Here is an 18199-nt window from a genome sequence, read left to right as displayed (position 1 = left end):
TGCAGCTCCGTGGCACTGCTGTATTTTTCCCTGTGTGTTTTGGGACTGGGAATCACCTCTGAAGTGGCACACGAGGGCTTTCAGGGCTGGTGGTTTCAGCACTGGCTAACCCCGAGGAAATTAGGAAATCAGGTTAAGACCTGACCTGATGACAAAACTCTTGAAACCTCATGGTTTAGGGTTGATATGTTTTATTATAAGCATTCATTCTCGTTGATTTTTATATTTACTTTTTCTGCAGTTCTGGGCACGTTTTCTGTCCCTGTATTGACTTGCTGCTCATCCTCTTTAAAAACGAGCTGAGTGAATGGAACTGCCCAGTTTCCTTTTCTGCTGCGACTTCCCTCGCTGGAAACCCAGGAATGTGAGCTCCGGCGGTGCTGGCGCCCCTGCACCGCCTGGGTCTCACACGGGTTCCACAGGATGGGTCAGGCTGAAGGGACCGCGCTGCTCATCCGCTCGAGCCTCCCTGCTCGAGCAGGGCCCTGACAGAGCACACGGCAGTGTCGCAGTGAGGGAGCCCCCACACGGTCTCTGAGCGGCAGCGCTGAGCCCGCGCTCGGCTGTCTGCCAGTCTGCCTGTCCGTCCTGCGGGTCGTGCTCTGTCCGGCTGAATCCGCTCTCTCCGCGTCACTTCCGTCCGCGCCGGCCCGCCCGCGCCTGCGCACTGCCGCTCCCTCTCCGCGTCGGCCCCGGCTAAAGATGGTGAGTGAGCCCGGGCCCGTCCGCCTCCATCCGCCTCCATCCGCGCCGGGACCGCCGCGCTGAGCCGGCGGGGCGCGTCCGGGGCAGCTCGGGGCTGGGGATGCGCCGCGTCCCCGAGCCGGCTCCGCGCTGCGTTGTGACAGCGGTTCGCTCGGGTCGGGCGGCCGGAGGGAGGCGGCCTGGGTGAGGGGAATGGCAGCCGGGGCGCGGGCACAGCGGGGCTGCAGCGCTCCGTGTCACCGCCGGCTGGCCCGGGACGGACGGAGCTCTGCTCGGTGTGGGCGGCCCCGGGTGCCCGGCAGGAGCTGCGGGGCTGCGGCAGCACCAGCCCGGTGGCGTTTCATCGCCAGTGCTCCAGGGGAGGGCAGCGAGGAGGATTGGAGGACTGGAACGGCTCTCATGAGCACAGGCTGGGGGAGTTGGGCCTGTTCAGCCTCAGAAGAGGCGATTGAGAGGGGATTTCATTATATAAATGTATATAATTAGATAGTTAAAATAGCGTACGGATATTATCTCTTCTGTCAAGAGGCAGGAGCCTGGCTCTTCTGGTGGTGCCAAGCCGTAGGACAAACGGGCAGACACCGATGCACTGCAAGTCCCACCTGAGCACGGGGATGAAGTTCGCTGTGCAGTGACCGAGCACTGAGAGGCTGCGCAGAGAGGGTGTGGAGTGTCCCTCAGTGAGATACTCGGGAACAGTCTGGGTGCCCTCCTGTGCCGTGTGCTCCGGGCCGATCTGCTTGAGCAGGCAGGCTGGACCAGGTGGCCCTTCCAGCCGCACCCTGTGCATACTCAGTTTTCCCAGGCTGCAGCCCGGCTGTAGGTGCTCAGCACTCAGTTGCCATGCTGGGAGAGGGGAGCAGCGAGGAGAAAGCTGTCTCTGTAGGGCTGGAGCTCATTCTGGTTTGCCTCCCCACAGGCCAAGCGCACCAAGAAGGTCGGGATCGTGGGTAAATATGGGACCCGTTACGGTGCATCCCTTAGGAAAATGGTGAAGAAGATTGAAATCAGCCAGCATGCCAAGTATACCTGCTCCTTCTGTGGCAAGGTGAGAGAGCTCCTTCCCCCAAAAAATGTCTTTAAAAATCGCATTGTTGTTGATGCCAGAAAGGTGCATCAACAGTAATTTTTGTACTGAAGAGAAACATGCCTGGTTGCAAGACGGGGACTAGTGTGTAGTGAGCTTTAAGCTGCTGTCAGAGTCCTTGAAAAAGAGAGTAGACATTTCACATGAATGTTTAGTAGTAGTTAAATGAAAACAAACATTATTACATTTCATGATGCAAAAGAGTGAGCAATGTTGCCATATTACATGTTTTACATAATTAATAAAAGAAACCTGACAGAATTGAAGCATCACAGTTGTTATCTTGATAGTTAAGGTTTAACTTGGACGTTTTTCCCCTTTGGTAACTTTCTACAGCTTACCTGGCAGAGGAACAGAGCTTGCTTTTTCTACTTTAAACTTCTGATGGCAGTTGCTTACTTTTGTGTGCTGTATAACTCTGGATGGGGAAGAATTTCTGATAGAAAGTGATCTTACCTGCATGTGTACATAATTAAAATTTTCTGTTAGATCTAGTTTTTGACAGTTTGAAAGGTCCATCACCTTATGCTTTGCACAGATATTTTTATTGCTGTTTGTAGAGTAGGAATCTTTAAATTGTCTGGAAATGTAAAAATATTTTCGTCATGGGGTTTTTACTTGCTTTGATTTGTTGTTGGGTTTTTGTTTGTTTTTAACTTACTGCTTTTCATATATGAAGTGAGAATGTTCATAGTTTGCAGAGCGGCCTAAATCAGGCATAGGTGTGGGCAAGCCTGTTGTCACCTCTGCAGGGTGAGGGATTCCTGCCTGGGGAGGGAGTTCTGTACTCACCACTCACTCAGATGCTGTTGGAAGTGGGTCTGGTTGAGCAAGCTGGGCTTGCCCAGGGAGTCCTGGGAACAGTGGGGTTACATGAGCACCAAACCAGAGAGAATATCAGTTGTTATAACCAAGGTAGCTCCTTACTATTTTTCTCCTTCACAATAAGCTAAAGTTTTGATGATGCCTTCAGAAATGACCCAGTTCATATCTGAATGCAAGTGTTTCAGAAGTGTCTGCAGAATTTGAGTAAAAGGATTGTCTGTCCCTTTCTTGTCTAAACTTGGCTTGTAGGAGTGCTGTGAAGGCCTTGCCTGAAGTTTCTTGTTCGGCTTTTTCAGCTGATGGAGAGTGACTTTATTTTTTTTCTTTGTAATTCTGTTCCAGACCAAGATGAAGAGGAAGGCTGTGGGTATCTGGCACTGCGGGTCCTGCATGAAGACAGTTGCTGGTGGTGCCTGGACTTACAAGTAAGGAAATGAAGGAGCTCTAATCAGTATTTATTCTCACATAGCTGTGGCATAATACAGCTTTTGACTTCTTTTTTTTTTTTTTTTTAATTTTGATCTACTAATCGTTAAGTGGATCTGTCTTGAGATAGTAATGGGGGAAGTTGCCTGTTTTGTTAAAATTTGATTGCTATTCTTTGCAATAGGCAAAGCCAGATTTATTCCAAGATAAGTTATTTTCATGTTTTCCTTTTGTTGTAAAAGCAAAAAAATTGAGTTATAATACCCTTTATTGTGAGGGTGCAGTTGCTTGCTCCCCTTGTTTGCTCCTTCCCCCACAATCCTGTAGAAGACACTCCTGCCCCACATGCGTGTAGCAGTTGTGAGGGACCTGAGCCCACACACTGGTGCTCGTGGTCAGTGCATGACTGGGAGATTGGGGTTGGGATGCAGCCTCTGAAGTTCCATGTGCTTTGTGGAGCCAGGCCTACGCTGTGTTGTGAGGAAAAATTAAAATCAAAGTGGAGTTAGACCCTGTTTGACAGCGCAGTCAGATTATAACAGTTGGAAATGATAAGTGCTTTCTCAAAAATAAACAACACCAGCACAGTTGTTCTGCCACATGCAAATGACTCTGCTTCTCCCTCCAGTACCACCTCTGCAGTGACAGTCAAATCTGCCATCAGAAGACTGAAGGAACTGAAAGACCAGTAGAAGCTACTTCCTGTTCTCCTTGTGAAACGTCCTTTTTCCTCCACTGTCAAGAGCTATCCTTTTATCAATAAAAGGATGATGATGATGGAGTGGAATAATTTTTGTCTTTTCTGCAAAAAGTCCTGTCTGTTATGTATGGTGAGTGCCAGCTGCCCACCAAAGCTGCCCCGTCATTGCCTTCCTCTACTGAGCAAGGGAGAGAAAACAGAATGAAAGGTCTGTGGGGTGAGATAAGGGCAGGGAGAGATGCCTCACCAGCTACTGTCATGTGCAAAACAGACCAACCTGGGAAATCAGTTTAATTTATTACCAGTTGTATCAGGGTAGGATAATGAGAAATAAGACCAAATGTTAATTCTAATCACCCTCCCTTCTTCCAAGTCCCAGCTTTACTCTTCTTGCCCTCCCCAGCAGCTGCACAGGGGGATGAGGAAAGGGGGCTGAGTCCGTCACATGCTGACTCTGCTGCTCCAGCTTCCTCAGGGGGAGAGCTCCTCTCAGTTCCTCTGCTCCAGCATGGGTCCCTCATGGCATCCCAGGTCCTGCCAGCAAACCTGCTCCTCGTGGGCTCCTGGGCTCTTCTCTCTGCAGGGCACAGGTCCTGCCACAGGCCTGCTGCACTGCAGGCTTCCTGCAGTGTCACAGCCTCCTTTGGACAGCCCTGCTTCAGCATGGAGCCTCCATGGGCTGTAGGACTGGGATGGCAGATTCATTTTAGAATAATTTGGTTGCAGTGGAAAGGAGGTATGTAGCTGTTTTGATTAGCTATAGAGAGAGCACCATAAAAGTATGAAAAATACATATGTAAGCAAATAATGGGGAAAAAAAAGAGTAAAATGTGAAAAATACCACCCATGGATCCAGTGACAAGACTTGATTGTGGGTGACTTCAACGTCCCTTAGTCGAGATGATGGTCACAGTTTGTCTGTGCGAGGTGGGGAGCCCCTGAAACACAAAAGTTCACTGGGTTAGTATCTTCAGGTGTGGTGGCAATGCCCAGGTTCCTCCCCTGAGGGGGGTGGGGTGTCCACTGGATGTAACATTGTGGGTCAGGTGCAGTCCAGGCCCTACATGGGTCTGGGGGTGCCTCGGGGCTCTTTGATGGTTTATGACCAAGCCATGACAGCTGCCTCACATCATCCTCGCTGAGGCAGGAATGAATGCTGTCATGCCTACCCGTGCATGTGGGTGTCCCAGTACCTTTCAGGGGAGGGAGGAAAGGGAGGAGGAGTTTTACATCTCAGCCAGTGGTGTAAGGGAGGACATTTGCATGCTAAAAAGAATTTTCCCATCTCGAAGGATCTGCTGCTCAATGCCCTTCTCCCTCACCTGGCTCAAAACCAGTTTGTTGCTAAACAAAAGTTGATTTAAAGTCCTGCACCTCACCAGCTGCTTTTGGAAAGGCTGATTTTGTCATTAACCCTTAAAATTTCAGTCTCTCAAAGGTGCCTGGAGCATCTCCTGTTTCTGCTGCAGTCAGTGGCCTGGGCACCTCCAGACCTGTTCCTCTCATACTCTCACTGCCCTCTCTGGCTGCAATTGCTGTTTGGGTTTTTTTTCTCCTTTAATCTGTTACCCCAGACACCACCATCACTGCCAATGGGCTCCTCCTTGGCGAGTGGTGGGACACATTGGAGTGGGCTGACATTGGTTTTGTCAGGCAGGGGAAGCTTCTGGCAGCTTCTCCCAGAGGCCGCCCTGCAGCCCTCCCACTGCCAAACCTTGCCATGCAAACCCAGTGCACTGCTCTGTATTTATAGGTCTAGCTATGGGGACACTAGCAGTGCTATCCAGTAGTTTGAGTGGCCCTGGTTACTGGGGAAACCATTAAAAACCACTTTCCTTTCTAGTTAATTGCACATTTTGTTGCTTGAATGCGCTGAGGTGAATCTGAGGAAAGCTTAAATAACTTGGAGAAGCCTGGCTCATCTTGGTATGTCCTTCACATCTGTACCTCGAGGAATAGAGTAGAGCTCAAGGAATGGAGGAATGGGCAGATGTAAGGGGGGGAAGAGAGAACACATAAAACATCTCTGTCTTTTCCCATTTCCTCAAGAAACTGGGCCATGTGCTGCAAGATGGCTGGTGCTGCTAATCCTTCAGCACCTCACACAGATAGCTGGGAGTGTTCTGGTGTGTGCAGATCTCGGGGTTACCCCACCTGAACACTTTGCTCCCTGGTCTGGTAGCAGGCTCTCATGTCCAGATGTTTGAGTCACCTAATCCACACTGAGTTGCAACAATAAATTTTCATGTTAAGCCAATGCTTTGGGCATTCAGTCTTGTTGAAAAAGCTGCTGTTTGAGTTAATTAGTGCCTGCAAATAATCCATTTAAACTGTCAAGATGCTGGAATATCTTTTATGGTCTGACTTGTGAATTTCAATTTGGTTTTATCTGGGTTTTTTTTGGTGGCTGCATCTCCCATCCCTAGCAATACAGGTCAGAAAACAAAAGTCTTGTTAATAACTTTGGTTATTAACAAAATTTATAAACATTTTTTTCTGCTGGAGGAAAAATAGCAAGAAAGTAGCAGAGTTGCTTATTTTTATTCCAAATTAAGCTTTACATGGATTTGGGGAGTGATAAGCCACAGCAATAATGATTCATTAAAGAGCCTGACATCTTCAAAATATTAATTCAAAGCTGGACCTAAGTAGGAACTTTTTCCCAAGCTGCAAAAAGTCTGTGGCTCACAAGTTTGACTTCAGTCACCTGAACTTGTTTTCCAAACTTTTCATTTTTCCTTTTAATTCAAACTTCCCTTACTGAAGTCAATTCATGCATTCAGGTATCTGGTGTCATTCATATCAATCTGCACATCCTCATATCCCAGCTGGCTTGGTGGTGTAACCCCTTCCCTGGGAAGCCAGTTGCAGTGCCACCCGCTCTCTGGGTGAAGAACCTTTTCCTAATATCCAGCTTAAACCTCCCCTGACAACTTAATTATGTTCCTTTGGGTCCTGTTACTGACCACCAGAGAGATCAGCCCCTGCCCCGTGGGAATGTTGCATCCTCTCATGGGCAGGACAGTGTGGTTCTGCACATTGCTTTTTATTCTTGATTCAGTGTGCTTGGGTCACATTTCCAGGTGGTGAGACATGACTCTGCACACCTCTGTGCTTTCTTCATTAATGCAGAGGTCGTAATTGAAGTACAGGTTTCTGATGAAGCTTTCTCAACTGCTCTAAGTACGGATGGCTATTCATTAACAGGTGCAGAGGATATGTTTCACTGTGTTGATACCCCAGGATGGCTGCACAGGTATCTTCTCTGAGACGACTTCTACTCCTGCTAAAGAGGTTATTAGTTCCCTTTGGATTTATATTTGCAGAGGTTGGAGCTGGGCAGGGTAGAAATACAAAGACGAGATAAGGATGCGAGACGATCTTTTTGACCTGGATTGTGTGGTCCTACCTTGTGTGGTCATCCCTAGCCCTGTGGGATGGGCTGTGCCCACAGATCCCCTGGGCATCTTATGCCGTGGTACCCCGGCGTGCTCCTCGGCAGAGGCGTTCTGCGTGGGTGAATCTTCGAGGCAGCCAGTGCCATTTCCCCGAAGTGAGGCAGGCAGGAGGAGGGAGGGATGCGCTGGCAATGCTGCGAGCGGCCAGCGGGCGCCACTGCCGCTCTGCTGCGCGGCCGCTGCATCCCCGGCTCCGCGGCACCCCCCGGCTCCGCTGCATCCCCGGCTCCGCTGCATCCCCGGCTCCGCGGCATCCCCCGGCTCCGCTGCATCCCCGGCTCCGCGGCATCCCCGGCTCCGCGGCATCCCCCTGCTCCGCTGCATCCCCGGCTCCGCTGCATCCCCGGCTCCGCTGCATCCCCCTGCTCCGCTGCATCCCCGGCTCCGCTGCATCTCCGGCTCCGCTGCATCCCCGGCTCCGCGGCATCCCCGGCTCCGCTGCATCCCCCCGTCAGCGGCTCCGCGCCCCTGGGCTCCGGCCACAGCTGCTCAGCTCAGCGGCTCCTGCTCCCCCCCAAAACACATCATAGCATTCTCTTCGATTGTCTGTGACAGAAGGCATCGGGAGGTTAAAATAGGAAAGGGCAGATTGGACATGAGGATTTTGTAGTCATTGGTCACCTCTAGCAAAGCTGAATTTGTGTCAGTGCTTGTCACAGACATCTTTTGTAAAAAATCCTTTCCTGAGGATTTTTCCTCCTGAGAAGCTGTGAGGCCTCAGGAACAAAATGTAAACAATGGTTACCTGCTGTTGTGGAATGCAACAGGTGGATCTGTGATTGGTCTCATGTGGTTGGTTGTAATTAATGGCCAATCACAGTCAGCTGGCTTGGACACAGAGCCCGAGCCACAAGCCTTTGTTATCATTCTTGACTATTCTATTCTTAGCTAGCCTTCTGATGAAACCTTTTCTTCTATTCTTTTAGTATAGTTTTAATGTAATATATATAATAAAATAATAAACCAAGCCTTCTAAAACATGGAGTCAGATCCTTCATCTCTTCCCTCATCCAAGAATCCCTGTGAACACTATCACAAGTTCTCAATCCAAATGCTGTGTATATACTAGGAGAAATTTACATTGACAACTATGTGATTCAGCCAGGTGGTTCTCCAAATTTGGCATTTCCTCTGGGAATCTAGGGTGAAAACAGGAATTCTAAACAATATTGCTTACTGCTTTCAGTACATTTGCTGTTAAACCTTAGTCAGGAACTGGGGTAGAGTTGTCTTAGATGCTGTAGCAGCAGAGAGCTGATACCTGTCCTGGAAGGTGTGAGTTTATGGCAATGCCAGACCCATCTGGATTACAACAGCTCTGGGAACTGGAGAAGGGTTTGATGGAAACTGAGACTTTGAATCTGACTGAATGTTCTGTAGATGTGGCTGTGCAGGTTAGTTTATCTTGGTTACTTTTGAAGAGCAAGTGAGAAGGGGACCTCTTTCTCAGAGCAACCTACCAGTCCCGTGGGATTTTTCTTTCAGGATCAAGGATATAACCTAAGGGGATGGTAGCTGTAATCAGCATGGCATTTCAGGTACCAAAAGGTGTTTAGGAGCCCAAAGGAACTTGGAAATAAAAAAAACTGAACAAACTCAGGGCAGCTTTCCTCATTCTGATTTCTGTTAAGCATTTCTTTGTTTCCAAAACAAAATAATTGCTTTGGCTTTTCCCCCTTTGTGCTTCCTGCCCCCTCTTGGTGACCAACACCCTGTTTGGTCTGTAGGGGATCACAATGCTAAGCCTTGGGGGCACCCCTGGAGCTGTGCCCCATATTAAAGACTGGGAGTTTAGGGCTTACAGGAATGAGAAACCTCAGCCACAGAGGTTGGTTGGTTGCTCTTTCTGCATGTCCTGACTTAAGGGTGGTGTGAACTCAGCCTCTGTGCAGGTGCTCCCTTTTGGTTTGGTGTCTTAGGAATCTGACTGTAACACAGCCTCGCAGTTATAAGCAATAGGCACCATGTTTTAAGGAGCATATTCCAATGTGATTTCTAACTTTCATGGCCATCAAATGTTTTGTTGTATGGCCAGCTGCTTTCCTCCTTGAGCACAACCAAGGCTTGCTCATGGCCTTCCTAAACTCCTTCCTCCATGCTGCATCCCTAGGAGATTTCAATGGCACTTCAGAAACAAAAGTGACTGATGCAGGTGAGTCACCTTCCTGGTGCAGACTAACCCTGTCTTGGGATTATCTTCCAGGTCTCTCCCTAGAAAGAAAGGAGATTTAGTGAGGAAGTTTATTGCTGGCTTTGCATGCAGCTCAGAACACTGGACAACAAGAGAAGCAGCCAGATTTAGAGAATGATGTGAGCACCACTTCAATGGGCTGCAAGTCACCATCTGATTTTATGTATTATCCTAGCTTCCACCTGCTGCTCATCCTACCTGGATTTTCAGCAGCTCCACTTGGGGGACAATTGCATCACAGAGCTGGCCCAGCTCCTATGGATGAAGCCAGTCCTATGGGTGATATCTCTCTGCTACCCAGCTTTCCTTGGAAAAATGGCTCCTTAAAGGATGCTACAAAATGATTTGCAGCGGCATGAGATTGTGTATTTCCAACAGCTTGAGGTGCCTGCTTGAAGCTGGCCCCAGTGCTCTGGAAGTGGGCAGTTGCCACCGGTAACACATCCTTGCTCCGAGTATTTGATCTCAGCGGATGTCTTTTGAGCCATGGAGTGTGGCAGAGTTGTGGATATGCCTCAGGTGCCCTTATTAGATGCCTGGATGCATTTTGAAAATGGCTGCTTAGAAAATGTCTAATTGCTATTCCACATATTCAAAAAGCTTTTTTTTTCTCTTGTCAAGGCTTTGGCATGCCTTGGATTGCTAAATATACTTTTCTCTTGCAAATTCTTGGCAGGAATCTGTGTAAGGAATCATGCCAAGCAGTCTCTTCAAATGTTAACAAGCTCATCGGTGCGGCTTTCCCAGTGCAGGGTTTGTGCTCTTTTTTTTTTCCACCTTCCTTCCCAAAAAACCCCAACCCTTCTTTTTGTACGCTGTTGCTCTAAGCACATGAACTATGGCAGCTCTGCAAGAAAGGATTTTTCTAACCAGAGCCAAAAAAAGGTGCTTGATTCGTGTTCAACAGTTTGGTGTCACAGCCCTGCTCAACCTCCCGGGCTCCTGTTGAGTAAGACGCATGGATTTCGGGGTGCTTGTGGAAAACCTAATCCATTTCCTCTCCTCCTTTGCCATTCTTGCTTTTCCTCTGTTCTTAGCAAGCTGGACTGTGTTCTTGCATGGCAATTGTAGATTTGATGTCTTTCTTCCAGTAGCCTATTAGCAAGTGAATGAGGTTGTCATGCTCCCCTTTTGTTTCCTCCCCAGCGCTTATCCGGGTGAGAAGCAGCCCTGGAGGTGGTGCCTGCAGCCGGGCAGGACCCGAGATTAGAGCTTCAGACCGGGCTGCTCCTCTCCCTCTGCCCCAGGCAAAGAGCTGCGCTGCTCTGGCATCCGGAATTTACAAAGCAAAGAAAGCAGCGAGAAGCCAGAGCAGCACCTCTGGAAACCTCAATGTCTCCCTGAAGGAAGCCTTACCCTGGGACAGTCGGCATTCATCAATCAGTATGAGGTTACACATCCCCCTTTGGCTTCACTGCAGACAATCCTGCCTGAGCATTTGGAGAGCTTTGCCCCTGATTTGCTCTCCTGGCCTTCAATCATCTGATGGGCACACCTTGAGAGCAAGCCTTTGTGTCCAGGTTGGGGGGTTGGATTCCCCTCCCTGTACTCAGTCCTACCTCCTCTTCATGGAGAGGATGCTCCATGTGGGATGCAGGGAAGGTGCTGCAGAGGAATTGATTGTGGGGCCAGAGCCTGAGTGCATCACGCTGCAGCCCGGAATGAGCAGTGGTGTTATTGAAGGGACCTCTGCTCACACTGAGGAATATTTATTTATAACTCATGAGTTTAGTTTCAGGAATTTGCTCTGTGACCCTTCTCCATTTCTTTGATTAAACCTCCTATTGTAAGACGAGAGTTTTATTTTTCAGTCCTTCCCCACCCTGAGACAAATGTCTTGCAAGTCACAGCTTTGCTCTGCCCTTCAGGCAATTCTGGAACAGCTTCAGCTCTCTGCAAGTGTGCAGAGAGAACCTGATTCCTTCAAGTAAACATACTTGATGCTAAGTGATGGGCCAAGAGGGCACTTGCCTTTTTCACTGAATATACTTCTTCCAAGCTGCCACCCACTACTGGGCCTCACCTTTGAAGGAAGACATTCTGATGCAAAGAAGGATTGTCTCTAATATCCCAGCTGTGAGGGCAAGTTGATTGCTTGAAGATAGGATCTTGGGCTCTATCAGTCATGTCTTTTTCCATTCAAGTGGTTGCATTTGAAACTGTCCCTACTATTACTATGATGGATTAGATTTGAGATTAAAAGGCAAATCTGTAAAGGGAACATTAAAAAAATCCTTAAATGAAAACTAGACCCAAATCATGCAAGGAAAGAAGAGGAACAAATAAATAATCTAGGCATTAAACAATTAATTTTTAACCTTAGTCAGCTGAAGATGTATTTTTCTTTTTGCATGAGGAATATGAAACTGCGAGTTCCTGCAGCAAGCAGGAGATGCTGGTTCCAAAGTAGGTCCACCTCTGACAGAAATGCTCAGAAATGCTGTGGTGCTCCTTGGGGACCTCAGGTGAAGACTATGCTGGTACCTGTCAAAACAAAGAACAAAACAGTCCAAGAAAAAGATAGAAGATGGTAAACAATCAAACAGATATGGAAGATTCACAGCCCTAAAAACAGGCTTTTTATCTGAGCCCATCAGCAGCCTGGCCATCACTTTGGTTTGGACTATTATTACTGCACCAGTGCTTAGCAGGTGAAGACAATGATGGTTTTACAATATATACCTTCATCAGTGATAAGTCATTTCACATTGCTCACTTGGAGAATCTGAGGCATAAGAAATGGTGATAGAGCTGCTGGTGGTGTTACTTTTTTGCTCTCAGAGGGTAGAGAGTGATTGTACATGGTAATCAGGCTACTTTGTTTGGTCAATGTACTTTCCTGCCCTTTTCTACTGCTTCCCTTCCTTCTCTGGTGTGTTCTCACCTTACATGGACCCCTCCCATGTTGTGAGGCCCTTAAAGCATGGAACATCCTCTTGTTTTGCCCACTGGGGCAAGCTGAGCACAGAGGATCCTGCATGCTGCCTGTTACCTCTGCTCATCGGGAGCATGGAGATCACCCAAGCCTTTGAGAATACATTTCAGGAGCATTCCCTGCCATCACAACAGGAACTGGTACCTTTGTCAAAGGGAAAACTTGCCATCACTTGCAGAAAAAGGGGTTGCATAGAAATGAGACAGACTCTGGCTTGTGGTTTTGCTCTAAATCAGCTGCATTTTTAACATTCAGAAGCCAACAAAGATGAAAGACTGCTGATCAACCTCTCTACTCCCTTGGGGAAAAAAGCAAAAAGACTTGATAAATATTTTGCATTAATAAATTCCATTTGTCTTATAAAACAAAGTTTGCCAGCTACCAAAGCAGGAAAAATATTTTACATAACTCTGAGTGCGACGTCTAAAAGGTTGCCATGAGCCTGGTTTGAGCAACTCTTTCCATATCCCAGAATGTGAAGGAATGCTAATCTTCCCCCAAGCTAGGACCAAGCTAGCTGCATGTGTCTGTGTGGTGGCTGCCAGGTGCCCACCAAAGCTGCTTGACTTGACTTGGGGAAATTAATTTAATTTATTGCCAATCAAATCAATGTGGGGTAATGAGAAAATGAAAACCAAACTCTTAAAACACCTTCCTCCCAGCCCTTGCTTCTTTCCCAGGCACAGCTCCACTCCTGATTTTCTTTCCCTCCTCCATGGCCTCAGGGGCACCACTGCCTCACCATGGTCTTCCCCATGTGCTGCAGGGGAATCTCAGCTCCAGCACCTGGAGCACCTCTTGCCCTTCCTTCTTCACTGAGCTGGTGTCTGTTCCTCTCATTCCTCCCTCTGTTGTGCAGTAACTTCTTTTCTTTCCCTTCCTAAATCCCTTATCCCAGAGGTGCTGCCACCACTGTGGATGGGCTCAGCCTTGGCCAGCTGTGGGTCCATCTTGGAGCTGGCTGACATTGGCTCTGCTGGACACAGGGGAAGCTTCTGGAAGCTTATCACAGAAGCCACCTCTGCTATCAAAACCTTGCCATGCCAACCCATGTACTTTTCTGCCAGACAGTTAGATTTATTGAAGGCTGGTCCAGCAGGTGAGAGGTAAGCCATGGAAAAAGAGATAAAGATGTGTAAGTGTCCCAGAAGCTGTTTGTGAACCCAAAACAATGTCCCTCATTGTGCTGTGGGAACGTTACTATGAAAGGCAGGAAAAGCACAGCTGCCTACTATCATTATTTTGTTATTAATTTTTAAGTGTGATGTTGATTAATGAGTGGAGCAAATTCCCCAGGGATGTTTCTTGGTCTGGACTACCAAGTTTCTGATTCTCAGGGCAGGAATTGAGCACTGGCTGTTCCTGCTGATCCTGACAGGGTCTATGTGATGGTTTGCATCACCCTGCTGTGGTTTCATGTCAGGCTGTGGAGTGTCAGACATCAGCCACAGCATCTCGGGGAGCTGCAGGAGGCTTTGCAAGCCCGCACCCTCAGTCTTGGTTAGCACTTCCTGGCACACAGAAATACAAATTGTTATGAGTGGTAGAAGAATGAGACACCCAAGCCTGAGACAAGCAGGGTGCAGCTGAGATCTGCCTTCAAATAACAGTCTCAAGACCACTTCAGGTTTGGCACTCAGAGCATTCCAAGCCAAGGGTGCTTTTTTGGCTTTGTAGGATGCAGATCATCACAGCTGACCTCCCTCCACCCTTCCCATCAGTTTTCCCTAGGTATCAGCTTGGCTTGCAGGAGCTGGGGTTGTTTCTCTACTCAGTTTTAGTCCATCTCCTGGTCACCCCTGCCTGCTTCCTTGAAGATGAACTGGCTGCAGCTTTTTGTATGCTTACACTTCCCCTTGAGCCTCCCTTTGCCTTGGGCCATCTGCCACCAGATGATCTTTTGGAAGGAGGGGGTGACCAAAGGCTCACAAGTCTCTGTCAACGTCAAGGCCAGGAAATTCTGTGAGTTAAAACACAAAGAAAATGAGGGATGCAGCAGCTCTGGGGGTACAAGAATTGTTTGGAGATTGTCTCTACAAGCATTAAAGCCCCTCAGCCCCACTGCCAGAGATGTGCATGCCAGGAAGATATGCCATGGTGAGCCACTGGGATATGACCATTCTCTCTTGGGAAGGTATTTGAAATGGTTGACTAAAGATTTATCCTGATTTGGGGTGAAAATTTATTTGTGAATCCCAAACAATGTCTCTTGCGGAGCTGTGGGAATGTTGCTATAAAAGTCACGAAAGGCCCAGCTGTCTACGATTATTGTTTTGTTGTTAATTTTTAACAATAAGGGCAATTACCCACTGGAGCAGATCCCCCCTGGGATGTTTGTTGGTCTTCAGTATTTAAACTATGAGGTTCTGTGAGCAGAGACATGTCTAGGGCAAAGTGTTTGTACAGCACCAAAAACCTCAGCGCCTTCAGCCACAGCTTGTGCAAACCTACTCTCAGTTGTGTTGCAGCAGTTCAGGAGGGCACATGTGGCCAGACATGCTGTCTCAGCAGAGGGGTGTCTGCTCTCTTACTGGGGTGGCAATACGTCTTAAAAAAACTTAGAGACCTGAGTAGCCCTGAGCACCTGAAGTCATTCCCAGTTTTATCAGATTGATATTTCACAGCAGGATGGCCTGTTCAGGCTATAAATAGCCAGCCCCTAGCTGAGAACAATTAGTATTTGTTCTAACAGCAACTGAGGCTCTTTGGAAAGAGTTTCAACAGCTAAAGGATCAGTCCTTGGTCACCAAGGGCGGGGAGTTGTTTTGGTTTTATCCTCCCCCTCTCCCCCTCAGCAGACCGTGCAAGTGCCTCCTCTTTTAGGAATCAGTTCTGGAACAAATGGAGACTCACCACTAAATTATATCTCTGGGCAGAAAAGCAGTGCCAAGGCAGTCGGTTGGTTTTGTAATGTAGGACAGAGCCCCCCTTGCCCTGCGTGCAGTCATGCACAGACTCCTTGGCAGCTAATTAATAATTTGCAGTTTAGCAGCGGCTGCTCCCTTGCATCATTTCAACACGGTTGCCAAGTGGAAAATTGAAAAGCAAGAGAGAGCCAGAGAGAGGATGACAATGACACAACAACAACAGCAGCAGCAACAACAAAGGTTTAAAGTTCTAGGAAATTTCACTATGTGAGGTCAAAATTCTTTGTGTGTTTAGGGGCTGGGCTGTTGGCTGGCACGCACCTCTAGTTAACATGGCAAGACCCTTTCTTTTCAAAGTCCTGTTGTCCTCAAGCACCTCCTGTTTTAGAGGAATTTCTTGGCCCTAAAATGCATGTGTTTGGGGAGGGGGAAGATGTGGGGAGTACACAGGGCAGGTGGAAGAGAACTCCAGTGAGGGTTTTTCTCATGGTTGGTAAAGTAACAAGTGCTCTGGGGGATAGGGACAGGCAAGGAGGGATGGTGAAGCACACCTCCCAGGACAGGACTGGGAAGAGGATGGGGGTGATGCCACAAAGGAATTTGCAGAGCAGGGGATACCCAAGCATAGGCTTACAGTCAAAGGAAACCTGGTCCTAGTTTTTGTGGATCCTGAGGAGCACATCTTGCCAGGAGTGTCTCTCCTCCCACTTTGCTGGTCAGCAGTTGGCCTCTGTTTGGCCTGTTCATGACACTAAAGGGCTCTCCTCTGGGTGGGGGGGGTTTTAGCATGGTCCAGTTAGATAACAGTAACACTATGGTCTCGTGAGTTAGGTTTTCCACTCTTTTATGATGCTAGCCCTGGGAAAGAGCTGGAGCACAGAATATTGGCACAGCAAGAAGTACAGCAGCTAAACTGAGCATGTGGAGTTTTCACACATCTTTATGCTTGAGGTTGTCAGAGATGTGAGGAGAAGGGAGCCAAGGGAAGGCTGGTATTCAGAGCATCTGATGAGCTGTTTCTGCTTTGCCAGCCTTTCTTCTGTTTCTCCTCTCCATGGAGGAAGCCATGGAGGCATCTGACTCTTCCCAGCTACAGTCACAGTAGCCTTCATGGGGTTGGCAGCTCCAGGATCTGTGTGGCTGCAGACTGGAAATTATTTGTGGGAAGTAGGCATAAAAGATCATCAGTCTAAACACATGACCTATGTGTTCATGAGGAAAGGCTAAAAGATCTGAAGAAGGAGAGCCTTTTTGAAAACATTTGTTTTTAAATACACAAGATATTTTGCTGTAAGGTGAAATGGCCTCATTGGTTCTCTGTATTCACTGCAGACCTAACAAGAAATGATGACTGAAACTCCAGCAGCGGGTTGAGTGTTGGTTGGACATCTTCTGGCCATGTAGATCTGATTGACCTTGCTTTGAGTTAGGCTTGGAGCAGAGACTTCCAGAGGTCCTTTCCAGCAATAAAATTCTAAAATTCTGTGATAGGAACAATTTCCCTTCAATAAGGAAGGCCACACAGTGATGAAGTGAGGTCATAGTAATGTCACGTCTGGGAAGTTCCAAGTTGGAGATTAGGCAAGCATTTGTCAGAAGTGGCTTGGGGAGAGCTGTCAGTGTTCAAAGGAGGGAAAGCAGAATGTCCTTCTGATGTCTCTTCTGTTTTTGACTTTAAAAACCATCAGCTCTTCACTCTCAAGCACTGACATCTGAGGGTATCAGGCTATGCATCCTCCACTTCTGCTTGGAGGATATTGAGGCTCACAGATAACTGACATGAGAAAGGATGGGGGAATCTGGGAGGCCAACTGGTTCCATTCAGAAAACTGTTGTTCTCCCATGTTCACCCTCTTGGTTTGGGGGCTTTCTGGAGAGGGAAGGAACCAATGGTGTAGATGAGATGACTCATGGCCCTTTTCTAAGAAGCCCAGTAATGCTGTGTTGAATCACTGAGCAAACAGGCAGAGCTGCAAATACCCAGAAGTCTTGGGCTCCTTCTGCTGCTCACATTTCATGATTTCATTACTAAATCTAAACCTGGGGCTCACAGTCCCTTCCCGGGAGGTGTGTTTAACAGCATACACATATCATCAGCCACATCTCTTCCTCTTTGCCCTGAGCCATTGTACACAAAGCAGTGATGGGGGGCTTGTAGCTTCTTGCAGTTTCTTGCTTCTGTGGGATTCCTGTGGGCTGAGCATGACTGAATGGCTGTGGTCCTGTGGATGAGAAATGCCTCACACCCTGCTGGCACCGAGGAGGGATTACTGTTCCCTGGTTAATGTGCTTGTTTAATGCCCATTCCGTGAGGCTGTTTCTCAGGCTGTTTTCCTTGCAGGATATGTCTCTGTGTGTGCAATTAGCTAAGAGACATTAGCTTAATGACTTGTGCGTGTCTGAGTAAGGCCTGGCCCAGTCTCGGATGGCTGCCTTTCTCCTGTCTGGAGACTTAATTCTCTGCAGCACAAACTGCTCTGTCATGCTCATCCCAGGGGCTGAATGCAGACAGTGTCTCTTGCTGGTCCCCAGCCAAAGGAACCCTGCTATCACACATAATTGCCTCCTTGACTCATCGTGACTTTTATTGCTCCCACCCCCCCCCTTTTTTGTTTTGCTTTATAAGTTTGATTTGTTCTTTCGAGCTATTGTTTCCATCCCTGTATTCCCAGTGGCTCCAGAGGACTGCAGTGTATTCATGCAGGAATTACTGGGGCTGGCTCTGTGGTCTGTTTTGTGTAAGAGTTCAGACTGAGTGATTGTTCTAGTGTCTTCTGGCTGGTTTCTGAGCTTATGGGTTAGGCAGAGGGAGAGCAATACCTGGACAATGCAAGCTGCATTGTTCAGGAGCCTGGTGCTTAATCAGAGTCCCTCACCAAAATGTAGATGACCATTTCTTTTTAATGGACTGATTGTCTTGGTCATCTCAAGTGGTCCACTGCAGCTGGCTGAGCAGTGGCTCAGGTAAGATGAAGGGGACACTGGTGATCCAGTCTTCTGAACAG

The 18199-nt window shown here is 48.0% G+C and overlaps 1 protein-coding gene across 1 annotated transcript; it reads left to right on the top strand.

Annotated features, from left to right (window-relative positions):
* The first annotated feature begins 559 nt into the window (after positions 1 to 559).
* On the top strand, positions 560 to 3833 carry RPL37A (ribosomal protein L37a). Its single transcript, XM_059476185.1, has 4 exons — positions 560 to 705; positions 1625 to 1753; positions 2960 to 3042; positions 3672 to 3833. The coding sequence occupies exons 1-4, from the start codon at positions 703 to 705 to the stop codon at positions 3733 to 3735; spliced, it is 279 nt and encodes a 92-aa protein (XP_059332168.1). The 5' UTR covers positions 560 to 702; the 3' UTR covers positions 3736 to 3833.
* Positions 3834 to 18199: the final 14366 nt, after the last annotated feature.

Source organism: Ammospiza nelsoni, chromosome 7 (assembly GCF_027579445.1).
Source record: "Ammospiza nelsoni isolate bAmmNel1 chromosome 7, bAmmNel1.pri, whole genome shotgun sequence".
NCBI classification, from domain to species: Eukaryota; Metazoa; Chordata; class Aves; order Passeriformes; family Passerellidae; genus Ammospiza; species Ammospiza nelsoni.
Note: the sequence above shows the minus strand (reverse complement) of the source record. Positions and strands in the feature narration are given on the sequence as shown.

What these genes read in the sequence shown, in the direction of transcription:
- RPL37A (XM_059476185.1), top strand. An exon ending in CCTGCTCCTTCTGTGGCAAG is followed by an intron (nt 1,754 to 2,959) that starts GTGAGAGAGCTC and finishes ATTCTGTTCCAG; the next exon opens with ACCAAGATGAAGAGGAAGGC. An exon ending in GGTGGTGCCTGGACTTACAA is followed by an intron (nt 3,043 to 3,671) that starts GTAAGGAAATGA and finishes TTCTCCCTCCAG; the next exon opens with TACCACCTCTGCAGTGACAG.